General features: G+C 41.6%; 1 protein-coding gene across 10 annotated transcripts in view; it reads right to left on the bottom strand.

Moving 5' to 3' along the window:
* Positions 1–16,117, bottom strand: part of MCF2L2 (MCF.2 cell line derived transforming sequence-like 2) — a 157,726-nt gene that overhangs the window by 107,896 nt on the left and 33,713 nt on the right. For 8 of the 10 annotated variants that reach the window (XM_021543705.4, XM_021543715.4, XM_085587250.1 and 5 more), the window contains exons 2-3: positions 12,559–12,642; positions 2,791–2,905 (exon numbers count right to left, since the gene is read on the bottom strand). In XM_021543705.4, coding sequence (XP_021399380.2) covers positions 2,791–2,905; positions 12,559–12,642 — 199 coding nt within the window. Of the gene's footprint in view, positions 1–2,790; positions 2,906–12,558; positions 12,643–12,810; positions 13,293–16,117 lie in introns of those variants that run through there. The other 2 variants (XM_021543725.3, XM_085587248.1) reach the window with 1 other exon arrangement.

Below are 16,117 nucleotides of genomic sequence, written 5' to 3'. Positions count from 1 at the left end.
ATCAGCAGAGCTCTTATGTTCTCAGCTCTTTATTCAGGTTAGCCCTTGAACACTGACTTGAGATGTTGAATTTCCTGACCTCTTTTGGAAGGAGAGAAGGACACCTGTTTATCAAAGTACTTAATCCATGTCAAGCTAAAGAGAAAGGAATTCTGGCCATGCAATAAAGCAAGTAAAAAATGGCTTTCTGGAGCTATCTAGTGCATGCACAGAGGTATGCATGTACATACACCATGTTACATAGTGTCTGTGGATGTGTTTGTATACAGACTCCTTTGGAGGAGCACTCTCATGAGCAGGTGTTGAACCACAGGGAAAATGAATCAGGTTACAAGAGTCTCACTGGGCTGATCTTCGGTCCTATCATGTGTTTTGTCAGATGAGCATATAAGATTATTCATTCCAGAGGGACTTAGAAAGTTACTAACACTAAGTGAAGTTATCTGCAATCACAGAGCTTATCTCCACAACCAGCATGAACCTTACGGTACAGGATATACTAAATCAGACATTATCAAAGACAGATATTCTCTCTACATTTACCTGGAAAAGGATGCTGATTTCTCTGGTTCACTAAGCTCTGAAGACAGAAGTATTTTCTATGATAAATAGGATTAACTGTTTTTCAAACTATACCTCATCTCACCTGATTCATGGTCATACCCTTTGTAAGTCCAGAAGAGTTAGAGACAGTTCTCTGTTCTTAGTCACTTTGTTGGATACCTTCACATCCTTCTGGAGAATTAAAGTAAAAGGTGGACTACTAGCAATAAAACTACACACAGGAATACTGTTATATTACACACAGCACTATCTAGTACAGTAGTGCTGGCAAAATTAACAACGCACACCCTTTACTGCTTGCTGATGTATATGGCAGAAACATTGTGTGCAAGGACCAGCCAACTGCAGATTGACAGAGCTCTTCTGTACCCAAACAGGTCCACTACTTAGGCCTCATTGAGTTTGAAATCTATTTAATTATGTCATAAATCACACAAAGCTTGCTGCTCAGGTTCTTCTTCTAAATTAACATCTTTCTTCCTCATTATTTACAGATAGTGGAAAGTTTCATATAGTGACTCAAGAAATGCAGGCAATCTTTCTAAAAGTACTGCAATAAAGACTAGAAAATTTCCTGGAAAATTCACATCCCTTCAGTGTGGTCTATGATCAAACCTAAGAGCCAAATCAATGTGCTGGTATGCAGAAAATGTACCTTGAAACTCCAGCTAGTCACTGACCTTGAACAGGTCATTTAGAGCAAACTGAACAGTCACTCACTCAACACAATTTTTTGTAGAGTGAGATACTACCCACATTTATCTCATCATCTGTAAAATAGATATATCACAGCTCTCCTGACTTACGAATTTTTGAACCTCAATTCTTCATTCTTTGCACATGGCTCTGGGATTCCTCAGGAGAGGAGAACAGAAACTGAGTCAAAGCAAAAGTCCATCTAGCTCAACACCCTGACTCCACTGTTGGTAGATAGTGGCTACTGAGACAAAGGCAGCAGGAAAATGAGGACAATATTTCTCTTGGTATATTCTCCCAGGTCCCAGCATTAAGGAATACATTAATTTCTTCAGCCTGGGTTTGTATTTGAGCCATTGTGTCCAGCTGCCATTTTCATGAATTTAGCTAATTTCTTTTGAATGCATCTGTGCTTTTGGGCTTCACACAGGCTGAGGAAGCTCAAAGGGTTTCTGTCTATCATGTTGACAATGTAACATGCTGGTTTCCTGACAAAATCACTGAGAATCATCTCCCTGCATAGCAAGTACAAAGTACTGAAAAACTAGTTTTGTGCTTTTCTCAGCCACTGCTGCTGTTGTATATAACCTGGGGCTGGTCACCCTCCCAGTCCTGAAGGAGTAAAGAAACACTCAAAACAGAGTTTCCCCTGGTGGAACAGAAGTCCCACAGAGCAGAGTGAAACAATGAACCTGTTAAGTTCACAATATGTGGTTTCTCTCAGCTTGCTTTGGCAACTCCTTGGTAACAACTTTGTCAGATACATGTAGCTGGAGCTATAAAACTTCCTACTCAAACTTGAAGGAGGCACATTTTCTGCTATGATCCTCTAAGCACCTTTTTGCAGAAGACCACAGAAAGTGATAAATCATTGCTGTGCTTCTCACTAGTACAAACAGCCATAGTCTAGAAACAGGATCAGGGGACTGAAAAAATATTAAGCTCTCTTAGATAAGTAAAAAGTAATTCAGCAGTCATGCATTAGCACATTTCCTCAGAGGAGAAGTCTGTTTGTTTCACTATCCTTATAAAGCTGCAGGCAAAAAGCAAGGAAAACATCCTGGCTGTGGAGCAATCTCCAAAGAAATGAAGTACCTGAAAGCGCATGGTACTTGCTAGAATCCTGTCAGTGGGGAACCTCACTTGCTTTCTCAGCAAAGGGAAAGCTGCATAGAAAGGTGCACTCAGAGAAAAAGCAGTCATGGGGCCTATGTAAGTATGGCTCCTTCTGAAGCAGCCCTTCCCTTCTTACATCCAGTGCCCCTGAGGCTTTTCACAAACAGCCCCTCTTAGCTCCATTTGATCTGCCATCTTTGCTGCTGCTCTTCAGATCTATCCCTGTTCCAATTCAGTTCAACCTGCCCTGTGTAAAGCTTTCTTTTCCATGAAAATGACACAATTCCTAGGACCTCCAGTAGATAGAGAAATTTCATAATGACTGGAGAATGCAGAGGCACTGGTATGTCCTGGTAGGACCACTAAAATCAGTGAGCCACTGGGGAAACAACAGAAATTTGTGCTTAGTCTCACCTGGGAATGCTGGTTAGATAAGTGACCACGTTCAGAAAATCATCATCAGGTATCTCACTGAATCCTGCAAATTCTGGAAAGGTTATAATGGGTGCACCATCCTTCCCTCTTCCTCCTGCAAAATACAAATCATAAAGTTTAGAAGGTGATTTTATAATTTTGGACAGACTGGTCAGTAGTCAAGTGAGACAGACTGGCATATTTCTCCTTGTAAAGTACCCACATCCAGTAATCATCATCAGCTCTCATATGATACAACTCACTGTAGTTTCATTACCTCTGTTTACATTTACAGATGAGATTCTAGCCTTTGAGATTCTCAGCTTTTTCATTAATCTTCTGCACAATTCTGATTAAGTGCTTTTTTTGTTACTTTCCATTTCCAAATAATTTCTTGTGATAATATTAAAATATTTCCTTATGTATAGGTACAGGACTCTCCAATTCCTTCTAGACATCAAATGAAATGAAGTAACAGAACACACAAGCTTTGAAGACACACATATAGCCCAAAATACAAGCTTGGGGCCAATCCAGGTTTAGGTCTTTCCTTGAGAATGCTCAAATGCATGGAGGAATTTTGTTTACAATGTTTATTTGCATCAAACCTCTATTAAACAGGACAGGAAATTGCAAAACCCATAATCAATAAGGTTGAGAAAGTCCCTTTCTGAGGGATTCCCTGATCCAAATTCAGGTAGAGCTACAGAAAGCATGGAGCCAAGCCCCCTGGAAGCAAGCAGCTTTTACAGTTCTCCTGACACGATGCTCAGCCCCAAGAGCCACTGTAGCCCACAGCACAAACCCTGTTTACTTGTAGCACCATTCCTAACTTGATTCCACTAATAAATCTGGGCATTGCTCCAACCACACAGAAGTTACCACACAGAGGGATTTTCTCACCAGCTTGGGCTCAAAGCTGAGAGCAGACTGAGGAGGCAGCAGCACATAAAGCAGCATGATGAAACAAAGTTTTGTTACAGGTACCTTATTGCTTAGTTCTCCTTAAACAGGGTATTAAGGAAATGCTTTTCCCTGAGTCTTTCTCCTTTCTGTGCAATCTTTATGTAAACCTATTTTTTGCACCAGGCTCAGGAATTCGCTAACAATCCAATACTGAGTGTATTTCTGCTGTAGACACAGTTTTCTGAGTCATTCATCACACACAGAGGACTCTTGTCCAAGGGATAGCCAGACTCTGGGCTTCTTTTTAGTAAAGAGGAAGCTGTGAGCCGATAAATTACCTTCCTCAGGAAAATATCCAATAAAGTATCCCATTAGGAGCATGAGAGTGGGAAAAAAAAACCAAAAATAAAATAATAAAAAAACCAACCAAACAAAAAAACCCACCAAAACAAAAAAAAACCAAACAAACAAAACCAAAACAAAACCAAAAAAACCCCACCACATTCTCATTCCTTGAAAGGACCCTCTAAATCCCTGTAAATAATCCCTGTTTCCAGGCTGCTCCTATCCACTGTTGCCTTTCCCTGTTGATAACCACAGCTGATGCCACAAACCAGTTTCTCCTGCTCTGTTGGTGGTCATTGCTAGGAGGTGCTCCAGTAATTCCTGGCTGTTTCTCTGTAGAGTGGACAGTCCCTTGCTAGTCCTGATCCTGCCTCTGCCCTATCCACACACCCTCAGTTGGATTATTTAAAATCCTTTCTGTGCTGTCTGGCCATGGAGAGCTGGAATGATGCAGAATACAATGTTTGCACAAGGTAAAACTCAGAGCTCTAGGAAACAGGAATTTTGGACAAGGAAACCCTTTCTCTTCCTGACATCTGGTGGCATGGTATCAGCACACTACCTTTAGCCCCTCTTTTCCTGCCTGAAGATTGATTATTACTTTGATTACACCTGAAAATGATTCAGTTGTGTGAAATCATTCACTAAACTCACCTTGCTAGGGAGAAAACAGGCCTACAGAGACTCAAATGTCTCTCAGCCAAGAGAGAAAGCAAGAAAGCCATTATTCACACTGCACTGAATTGGATTTCAAATGCTGAGCAGATCCACAGCAGATCCACAATGACCTCCCCACTGCCTTAGGGTGGTGCCAAATGCTGATGCATGGCAGCTGCATTTCCAGCTGCACTGTCTGCAGTCAGCAGTGATGTAGAATATGCTGTCTTGTTAATTTAGTCAGGCTTTCCCCAGACTGCTGCACTCTAGACCAGGGGCTCCAGCCAGCAGTACCCAGCTGGTTTGTTACAGATTCTCAGTGACATCTCCTGGACACAAACAGTAACAGCCAGGAAAATGTAATACCAAATTTGTCCGCTGTCTCTTTGTGCAGAGCTCAGTATGCGCCAAGATATTTCATACCTGGTATCTTGTGAACATTCACAGGATTTTGGGCACGAAACTTAACCATTCACATACTTGAAATATGTGAATGTACCTTAAATGAGGGAGATGTAGTAACTTGGAATATTTTGGTTTCAAGCAGCAATATTTGCCACTGGAGGATAAGGTAGAGATTCCCCTGGATCCCCTTCTTTAACCTCTGATTGTTTAGGTGCAGTTATACTCAAGATTTGATCAAACTAGAAGTCTCAAATGGTTCTTCTAATGCTTCTGCTGATGAGGATCTCTTTGTGTCCCTTTTATTTCACCTCCTGCATCTCCATTCACACATGTGCTCTTCTTCCCCTTGTCTCTTCCCTGAGCTGGATGAGGCAGGCTGAGATGTATGTGGGTGTGTGTATTTGTCATGTAATCTTCTCCTATAAAAAGCCATCCAAATAATTAATGTAAGCAGACTGAACATTGACTTCTTCCTTTCACCACTGACAAAAAATCTAGGACACTTAGGAGCAGTCTCAGACTGAACATTCAACTAAGAGTCAGCAGCTCCTGCCTCTGACTAAGCCACAGGCCCTTAACAGCTCCTGATCTCCATCTCATTTTCCAATGTGAAGGCAACACTTCCTGCTGCAAGCACACCAGAACCCTGAGATGACTCAGCAGAGATGTATTTCAGACAGAGAAATAAAGAAGGAAATCTGCAGTTCCTGCCACACCAGGAAATTAGGGGGAAGTTTGAGGGAATTTGGTCTTCAGAAATTAAGTGCTATGATGAGAAGAGAGCAGAAATGTCTGAAGTGTTGTATGATAAGAAATACCACAAATATGTTACAAATGAGTTTTTCCTGCCCATATCTGAACTTAAAGCAGTAGTTGAGTTACAAAGGAAAATGATCCATATCCATTTGGATAAGGGATATAAGGGAATCTCCTTAAATACCAAGGGTGTCTGTAAAACTCTTTCTTCAGTATAAGTGAGCCATTCCATACATCTAAATGTTAATGCCATTTTTCCCCTGACACTAATCCAAGAATTGCTGCAGTATGCAAATTTCTGCAGAATGTGAATTGACAAGCTGCAGCCCTTTTTTTCCTTGGCCATCAACCTTTCTTTCTAGGGAGTTGCCTCAAGATTTCTTCCAGTTCTTGAAATACTTTAGCTAGATATTACTCAATGTCTTCAAAGGGCAGACAGCACAAACTAAAAGTCAATAAGGAGACTCTTCTGTCAGCACCATGGCCATAAGGATTGAGTCATGGAATTTGGCCCCAAGAACTCTCTGTATACCATCCTTGTGCTTGTTGGGACTGTGCATAATCCCTACATTCCTGGGCACTCTTCTCACTTTTGAGAAGAGTCCAGCTGCCAAGTAGAAGAGTTTACAGCCCATCATAAGTAAGGCAGACAGGGACAGAACAAGCTCCAGCAGCTCCACAGGACACCAGAAGAAAAAAATAGTCCTCAACTGGAAAAAAAAAAAAAAAAGAAAAAGTACACTATCTATAAAATGAGGGCATGAAGAGGGAGAAGGGATACAGAAGTGCTGAAGAGAGTGAGCCAATGAGCCCAGCAGAGGTGAGAGGGCATACCTTAGAGCTGCCAGAAAGACTCTGCTATTCAGCAGCGTCTGTGCAGCTGGGCATGGAACCCAAGGACTGTCAAGAGCAAATGCACTCTTGAGGCATGAACTGAGCCAAGAAGCTCCAAGGGAGAATCAAGCAATACCTTGAGTTTAGTGCAGTCAGAAGCAAAAGCAAAGACACACTGAAAAACAGGCATCAGCACCGTAGCTGTGCTTGGCGGTGTCTCCATGCAATGCACTGGTCTCTGCCTCTCTGATTTGCAGCTTTTCCAGGCACCATTAGATGCCACCCTGCAGCACTCTCCAAGCAGCACAGCTACCCCAGCACCTCCTGGCAGCTCCAAATGCTAGTGCCCAGCCAGGGAATCCGCAGCTGGTGGCAGTGGCTGTGCCAAGCAGCAGCCAGGAAAGCTGCAGGTCCAGGCGGCAGCAGGGAAGGTTCCGGCTGTCCTGCAGCTGAACCAACGTGAGGCTCTCTCCTGAGGCTCTCCTCTCGCCTTAGGGCAGCCAGGCTATCCCACAGACAGCTTCTGTGGCTGGGTCACTGCTCCTCAGCCACAGCCCAGGCTGCTCCATCATAAATAGCCACAGAATTTTGCCTGCAGAGGAAACCCAATCAGATTTTTGTCTCCTATACAGACCTGAGCTCAACAAGTTGGAGCACAACTGAAGCAAACCACAACAGGATTTAGAAGAGCAGAGGGCTGAACTGCCTGGTGAAAGGCATGATTTCCAAGGAAAATATTACTTGACCTGCCTGGTTTGCAGAATGTGAATGACAGCACCTCATTCCTCCTTTTCCTGGGCACACTCCTTAATTTGTTCAGCTTTTCCTCTTCACTTGTGGCCCAAGGGCAAAGGGAAAGGAAGAACCTAGGTGACAGGTCAGAAGTCAGAGTGAATGTGGAAGGTTAAGAAATTTAGAAGAAATGGCACACAAACAGTACCAGGGTTGTACAAGATACCCCTGGTAATGGGACCTTCACTCACTCTTGTGTGTGCCAATCCCCAAAGTCCCAGGACACAGAGCAGCATTCATAGCTGCTCCTGCTAGACAGACTTTCCAGCAGCCAATGCAGCCTGGATAGCTGCTGCAGTGAAGATGGGCCAGAATTCAACTGTGGAAACAAAACAGTTGAAGTATTTAGGGAAGGAATATATCTGGGGGAGAAAAGGTTATTGCAGCTGAGAAAATTTAATTTTGCTTTGCAGTGTAAAGGGTGTGATTGACAAATGAGGTGTGAGTGCTGAATTCTGAGAGCTCTCATGGCTGAAGCTGTATGTTGGTATGACTGATGTAAAAGCAGAAAGCAATCACAACTGCAGGCCAAGGTCCTTAACACAATAAGGATCTTAGAAAATTTCCCACTCCTCAGTTCTAGCTCTCCCATGCTTCCCACCTAGGCACAAAAAATATCCATGGTTGAGACGATCAGGACTGAAGTCCTATTCTATAGGCAGCAGCTCTTTTAACTAGAGATCACCAAATATGCTGACTCCCTTGGGAAATAAAACCAAAATGAAAAGCACCAGCCCAACAAAGGTGCTATAATCAGGACAAGTTCCAAAAGTTAGTTTGCAGGTTTCCAGAGCTCACCTCCCCAGCCTGCCACAGACACTAACTCATCAGTTAGTATTGGAAAGTGTTCTCTCAAATGCTGCTGACACGTGCAGGCTTAACTGCTTGGGCCTGCCCACATACAGAGAGCTCCCTGAGTCATCAAGCTCAACCCTGACTACAGTTCATCTCCTGGGTCAGACAGCCAAAAAGTCTAATGATATCTTGGCTGAAGTTTCACAGCTTTGGTCAGGTCTTGCTTTTTCCAAGCTCAGATTTTTTTGTTTTCCATGTTGATTAAGGGTTGTGAGTGATCAATTTCTCATTAAATCATTTTCCTGAGTCTCAATTTTTATAAAAGATCCAAACTGTCCTTTTGGCAAGGTCAGGCCAGGTTTTCCAAAAGGCTCACCTTAAACAGGAAGCAGATAGCCAAATACCCTCCAGGCTTTGCAAATTAAATAAACTGGCTTCTGAGTCAGTTACCATTTTCAGATATACTCTCCCATACACTGAAGTCTGTTAACAGGAGCAGAACACAAAGAAAATTATTCTCTCTGCTAATACACTTCGTGACAGTTTGTCTAATATAGTCGTGATTTAGCAACATGATCTATTATTGCTGCAAATGGCAGATCGGGCTCTTCGACAGAATAATTACAGATAAGAACAGGCTGTGAAGCTGAAGATAAAAAGGTGTTGTGGGGAAGCAATGATACAAGTTCCAAGAGCATATTGGTACAGCAGGACAGAAAAAGTATTTTACTAGTGGTTCTTTATTCTTGAGTAAAAATTGGTGTGCTAGAATAACCAGGCTTTCAGTACTACCCAGCTTTGTGACCTAGTTCCCTTAACAGCTACAGGAAACACACAAACCTAGCTGAGCACTCCTGTGTTGTCACAGCTGTAGTCCCATAATTGAGAGTTTGGTTTTCAAGGAAAGGAAAAAGGCAGTAGCAGTATCAAAGCTAGAATTTAACCACAAGAACCAGTACTCCTACCAGATCTCACAAGCTTAGCAGGGCTAAATCAGCACATGGGAGAAGAGATGACCAAAGTAAAATTACATGATAAAGGACATTGCCACATTACACTGCAGCCTTTTCCATGACCTCAGTGGACCAGGGAAGTGTTTGGAGAGTTTCCCTGTTCTTAGCATGGAGTAAGGTCTTAATTAGTCTGGAAGGTGGAGGACCAGGACAAACAGGAGGCTGTTAGTAGGAAATATGTATATTATAACTAGATTCTGACATAATAAAACACCAAGTCATTAGACTTGTTATGTAATTCCTACCATCTGCTCTGAGACCACAAGACAGTCAGATCCTCTCAAGAAGTTTGCACACAGCAACAGTGGAGAGAAGTGTTTCTAATGAGTCATGTCCAGAGAAAACGAAGAGCCCTTGATTCAATCATTTTCCTCTTTCTTTTCTGCTTTACTGCAAGGAAACTTTGTGAGTCCACTGTATCTGCCTCAGGTGCCAGTTGTTACTAAAAAGGTGGTATTAAGCAAAGAAATACTAACTTATGACAAAGTTTACAACAGTCAACCACTGACTTCCGTTATCACTGGACAAATGCATTTGGGGTCCACAGGATGAGCAGGAGAGCTTGATGAAGCTAGAGGCTGGTGGAGTAACACAAAGCAGACTCAGCACTGCAGCTCTGGGCTCTGCAGAGGCTTGGAAGAGGTGACTGGCTGCACTTTGGTGGCTGCAGCCTCCAGACTGAAAGAAATAACCCCATCTAGTATAAATCAGTGTATACCACTGTTAGGAAGTTGCTCAGAGAAACATAATTCATGTCCATAACACTCTACAAGAACACTGGAATTGCCTTTTGCTGCCCAAGATGGTGACACCAAAGAACAGAAGGGTTTTGTTTGTTTTTTTTTTCCGGACAGTGGCTACTGAGCTGCAACATTTCAATATGGAAAATCAGGAAATAGGCTAAGTACCAAATTTTCAACCACCATGTAGGCAAGCACTGAAGCACCAAAATATTTGTGGTTGCTCATACCTAATGAAAAGCAGCTAACAGCATGCTTTGGGAAAAAGCTACAGAGCCATATGGAAAAAAAATCTAAATCAAATGAGATCATTTATGTGTGAATTACTTTAATAAGTGAAATGAGAAAGAAGAATGTCCAGTTTTATTTTCATTGCATTAAAAAACCAATCTTTTTCTAAAGGAGAAAGAAAGTTACATTATTTAGAGAAATGCATTTTTTGAAAAGCATAGTAATGTCTGACTTGCACCTAAAGTTCTCTTTGCAGGAGGCAATAGAGGGAGAGTAAGGAAAATTCTAAAATTCTTGCTATGTTTCACCTATGACTCACCAGTGGTCACCAACAGAATAAGATACTGGGTCAAAGGAGCTTCTAAGCCTTCCTTATTTTCTTCACATGCGACCATGGGGATTCTGGAGTGGAGGCACCCAAGTTTCCAAATTTAGCTGACTAAAGTCAACTTCGAAACTATGAACTACACTGCTCTGTTTTATAGTAGGATACTATTTCTGGACTGTACTGAGGAGATTTTAGATAAGCCTGAAAATTCTTAAAATGTGATTTGTTATTTAGGTAGATGGGGGCATGAAAGACATCTCACTCTCCTTTGGTATTTGTTGTTAGTACTTCTATGCTGATGAACCAGTAATTTGCTGATTCCTAACAAAAAAGCCCCTCAGCCTTGCCTTCTATGAAGAGCTATGTTTCAAGTCTTTAAGCAGCTCACATTTAAACAGCCTCATTTAAACACCTTTCTCATCACTTCCAAGAATAAAAATAAGATAAATGTGAAAAGTTGAATTTGCTAAAATAGCAGGTGAGAATACAGGCCCTGCTGAAATTATGAGTCCATAAAGAAAAATGAAAATTCTTTTTTTATGTCTACCCTTGACATTTTTATTCCATGTTTAATGTTCTAGCTGGAACTGGATTTTTCCTTCCTGTTTAGTAAACCACTTTCCATAAATTACTCATTACATAGTGTATTCAGCTTTTGCTATTAGTCCCAAATGTTGCAAGGTAATGGGGTTCAAAAATAGCAATCCTCCACATTTTACTGTGTAGGCAATTGCATATGAGGCACTCAATTCTCAACAATTCCTACTTACCCTGCAGTGAGCACAACAGTGGGATGAATAGGGTTTGAGCAGTTCAATGCAGTTACAGACCCTGTCCTGCCCAGAGGGCTGTGTTCATTAGGAATTCTAGGAAGGTGGGACCCTGAGATGCTTTACTGCAGAGAAGGCAGTTGGTTCCACCTCTGCTCAGTCAATGCCCTCTGCCTAATGCAAACCCTCTAGTTATTGAACTTAGGAAACTGCCACAAGATCCTACCTGCAAGCCTCCAAAGTCAAGTTTTAATGCTCAGAGCTACATAAAGAATTCTGTGTAAACTAAATTTGGATTTCTTTTGGCAACTTGGAATGCATTTTAAATTGCAAAGACACTACAAGGACTGGGCCCGCTGAGCTGACTATTTCCAGAGCTGGGTTGGTGCACTTTCTGCACTCTATACCCAGTGTTCCTCTCCACTAAGAGGTATAAGCTTTTCAAGAGGACCTTCTTATAATTTCATTATATTAGCATTTTGTGCAAAATCATGAAACTTCACTGTTTCTATGGGGAAGACGATAAGAAAATTCTGAATTTTCTTATTTGCAGAACAGACAGAAATAGAGACAAAAGGAGTTGCCAGAGGCCACGTAGTCAACAGCAGAGACTGTTTTAGGATCCAGATAAGATTTTATCATCTACAGTATCCAAAATAATGTAATAAATAATTTGCCAAAAATTTCAGTATCAGCTCCTTCTTTGGGGAAGGAACTGCGTCACTTTGTGTGATTGCAAACTTCAGGCAAACAAAGGACTATGTAATAATCATATCTTTTAAAGATTAGAACCTTACACTTTAGCAATGAATCATTTCTAAAACAAAGGCAAATGAGGAAGAAGGGGGAGGTAATGAATAGATCCCTGATAGACCATAATATTTTCCCACAAACAAGATGCTTGGACATTGTGCAAAGATATGTAGTGAAAGTTTTGTTTAATTTCTTGCTCTCTATATATGTTCCTCCCAGTCCATTGTGGAGATTATGGAAAATTAACTTGCCTTAAAAAAGCAAGTACAGCAGCTTGGCACTTATCCATACACTGTGAATATCTGATTGCAGCAGCACTTCCCAGGAGCAATATGAAAATACTACTGCAACTGCTGTACAGAGCTGAAGGGTGACAGTCAGCATGACACATTCCAGTATGTCTCCAAGAGAATCACAGAGTGTCATTACCAGTAACTTCTTACCTGACAAGATTGCAAATTGCCTGTGCAGCTGCTCTATTATATCCACTGCCACCAGCGGCCGTATCTCCTGCTGCATGATTTCATCTGTGCAAGGGAAAACAGAAATCTTCCGTGAGTTCATAAAGCCTAAATGACTATTTATTTCTCCTTTAACAACCCAGCAAAACAAAGGTGACACTCAAAGTAAAGAGCCTAGCCAGACTATTGCCTCAGCTATTATATTATGATTGTAGTAAATATTATGGTACTTACGGAATCTCCTCTTCAGCCTATTAACTTCATCTACTGCCTTGTGATTTCAGAGAGGGCTTTTCATAAACCTGCTCCAGGGAATCTGCCAGAGTTTGCCACAGGTTTGTTCAAGCTGACAGCCTGCTCCTTACCACTTCAGGTTGCGTATTAAGTCACTGCATTTGGCCTCCCACTACAGCAGTTTTTCAGTCTTTGAAAGAGTGAAGTCTACTCCACAAACATGGCCCTGTTCCACCCTGAACTCCCCGAACTCTGCTGGAGGACTTTGTGTAGCCAGCCAATCCACAGCAGTTTCCTTTCCTGATGCTTTTTCCGCTATAAGCAAATACATAGTAAAAGGAGGAAATAAGGGGCTGTGAGACTTTCTTCTCATGAAAACAAAGCCTGTTATTTTAACTGAGCCTGTTAGTTTAAACACTAAAAAGTTAAAAAGTAACTTGGCAAGCAGCTGGGCAAAAAATGACCTCAATTTTTGTGTGTGATCTATGGAGTGAAAAGCAATTATAGTCTCACATGGAGCTAATTTGATCACTTTTTGTAACAGGTGCACACAGTTGATTTCCCTACTCTTCACACCAGTCTAAAGCAGCAACATTTACAAGAAATATCTGCCTACTTAACTGGTAGGATCAAGGTTTATGTTCTAATAACACTTATTGGAACTGCTCCTTTAGCCACTGTACAGAACAACAACCAGTCCCGATGTTGTGCAGATCACCTCTAAGTACCCAGACAACAGGTGGAAGGAAAGAAGCTGGGTCTAGATAGACCACAGACCTGAGTCAGGGCAGGCAGTTGCCTCATTTAAGCACCAAAATCGTTACTGATGTGAATTCAACAAAGGCACGGAAATACTTTTGTGCACCTGGTTTTAAACCAACAGTTCAGAAACAGAGAGGGAGGTCAGAGAAGTTACAGATTAGCTTCTTCCTCCTGCATCCTAGTCTACTGCCCAAAATACCTTCTCTGTCTTGCTTTCAGACATCCACTCTGATACTTTCCAGAACTAGGGATTCTAGGTTTTAAATGACACAATATCATTTGGAAAGTTTTATGTTCCTTTTCAATCGCTTCACTAATGCCTTGAGATGAAGCAGCTGAAGAGCTTGTGTCACAGCAGGTGACACACAATGTGAAAAGAAGTTGCACAGATTTTGGCTGATGCACAAAAAAGGCAATGATTCCAAAAAACTGGGAGGGGGAAAAGTCAAGGAGGAAGATTTTGCAAATCCTCCTTTTGAACTTAATAGGAGAAAATGCAAACTCAAATAAATGATGTTTTTGATGTGGGACCTTCTTTTTCATCCTGTTTTTGAGGCTCTCTATCAGCTTTCTGATTCTTGACATTGTGGGTGGCAAAAGCAACCAGGAATCACAAAGGAGCTTGGTGTGAGGGATTGTTATACATTGCCAAGCAAACAAAAGTGTAGCAACCCATTAAATTTTCCTCTTTTACTCTGCAATTTCTTCCATGCATATCCAGAATGGGACTTGGGGGGGGGGGGGGAGCGGAGGGGGGGGGAATTGCAGAGCAAATAAAGGAAGCAAGCTGTTTTTGAATATGCAAGGTTATGTTTTAGAAAGTAGACAATACTATAAGCCTGATTTCTCTCTAGCTGCTGAAGAACAGCTTGTTGATAACCCTGTTTGAAGTCAGATAAATACTACACTCAAGGAACCAGCAGCAAAAAAGTCCTGTAATCTATTAACACAATTCTCAACAGATACTGAGAAGTGTCCCCAGATTATTGGTCCAAAGATTCTACCATCCTTCAGAAAGTACACTGGAAGTATTTCTGAAACACCATAATAGTGACAGATTTGCCCTTTTCAAAACAGATGTTGGCAGCAAGATGAAGTCAGAAGAGAGAAACTAGTGACTGTAGCTGATTGTAACCAAAAAGCAGTCAGCATAGAAGTACGGGAAAGGAAAATCAAATTAATAATTTAAACAAAGCTTGGATCAAAACATCATCCATTGAAGGAAATTCTTCTGATTTAATCCAGAAGGTGCAAAGTTATTGTGATATCTGTGCAGTCCCACAGGTGTCAGGTGGTCAGGTACACTCAGGTTTAACCAGGACTGAGATTATGCCAAACACCTTAAAAAAAAAAAAAAATATTTCTACAATGGATGACAGGATCACAAGAGAATTTTCAACAGAAATGGAAAGTTAACTAAAAAAGGTGCTACCATCTCTTACCTCTCAGAGACTTGCCCAGCCCTCCAGGGCAACAAGTCTGCCAGTAGTTTAGTTTGTATCTGGTGTTTGCCAATGTGAAGACATCATTCATATCAACCAGTCTTGAGCAAAACCAAAATTTCACTGCCCACCCAACCCCTATTTAACTTTATTCGCTTGCTCTAAACATAGCTTGGTTTCTGGTTTCTAAATATCCTTTTTATTTCAAAATATTTTTGTGATGTAAGGATAAGATGAAGTAAAAGAAACAAAAACTGCAGAGTGCAAGTTAGGTCTCAGCAAATCCCATCTGGGCAAGACAAACCACATGGGACTGCTGTAAACCCACACTCAGGAGGAGATGTTCAGATGATGAGAAAGGTGGTACAAAACACATTCAGTGATTTAGAAATCACACATTCAATAAGTCAGTACAGTTCACACACTGACATGCTGGGAAAAACAATTGGAGCAGAAGAAACCAGCAGGAGGCTGAGAAAATGAGAAAACCAGGGAAGGTGCCTCATGAGCCCAAACAGCAAATCAGATCATGTGGCTATGAAATGTCAGCAGCTGTAGGCAACAGCACTCAAGGTCCCATTTGCCCATTTGTATCCTCCTCTAGGACAGTGCTTAAAGGTGGTCACTCCCCAACATGGAAGAATTTGTAGCACCACCACAGCACAGACCTTACAATAGAAGTCCCAGTCCTTGGAAACATGATTGATTACTTGGGGCTGCTTGAGGAAGTTTTTAATCTTTGACTAGAAGAAAAGATTGAAAAAAAATCTTATAAGCAAACAAAAAGATACAAGTCTAAGTTTGTTTCAAAGCTATGACATTTGCCTAGCACCAGTGAGCATTAACCATTTATAGCTTCCACTAGCTTTATCCCAGGAAGTTCTGAAGCCTCTCTGGTCTGTACTGCAAGCCAGAAGGCAGCAGGAAGTGCTGCTCACCCTCCTGGATAGAAGCAAGGTACCTTTTTTCTGTGGAACTGATATTCCAGCTGAGAAACCCTTTCTTCAGGGTAACATGAACTGGTATTCAGCTGACAGCTACAGGTTCATAGACACTTCAGAAAAGCTTATTCTTGACAGGCACATTTTAACACTCCACGGGGT

The sequence above is a fragment of the Lonchura striata genome, chromosome 9 (assembly GCF_050655825.1).
Source record: "Lonchura striata isolate lonStrDom1 chromosome 9, ASM5065582v1, whole genome shotgun sequence".
In the NCBI taxonomy this organism is placed as follows: Eukaryota; Metazoa; Chordata; class Aves; order Passeriformes; family Estrildidae; genus Lonchura; species Lonchura striata.
The sequence above is the reverse complement of the archived record's forward strand: the minus strand, read 5'-3'. Positions and strand labels throughout refer to the sequence as shown.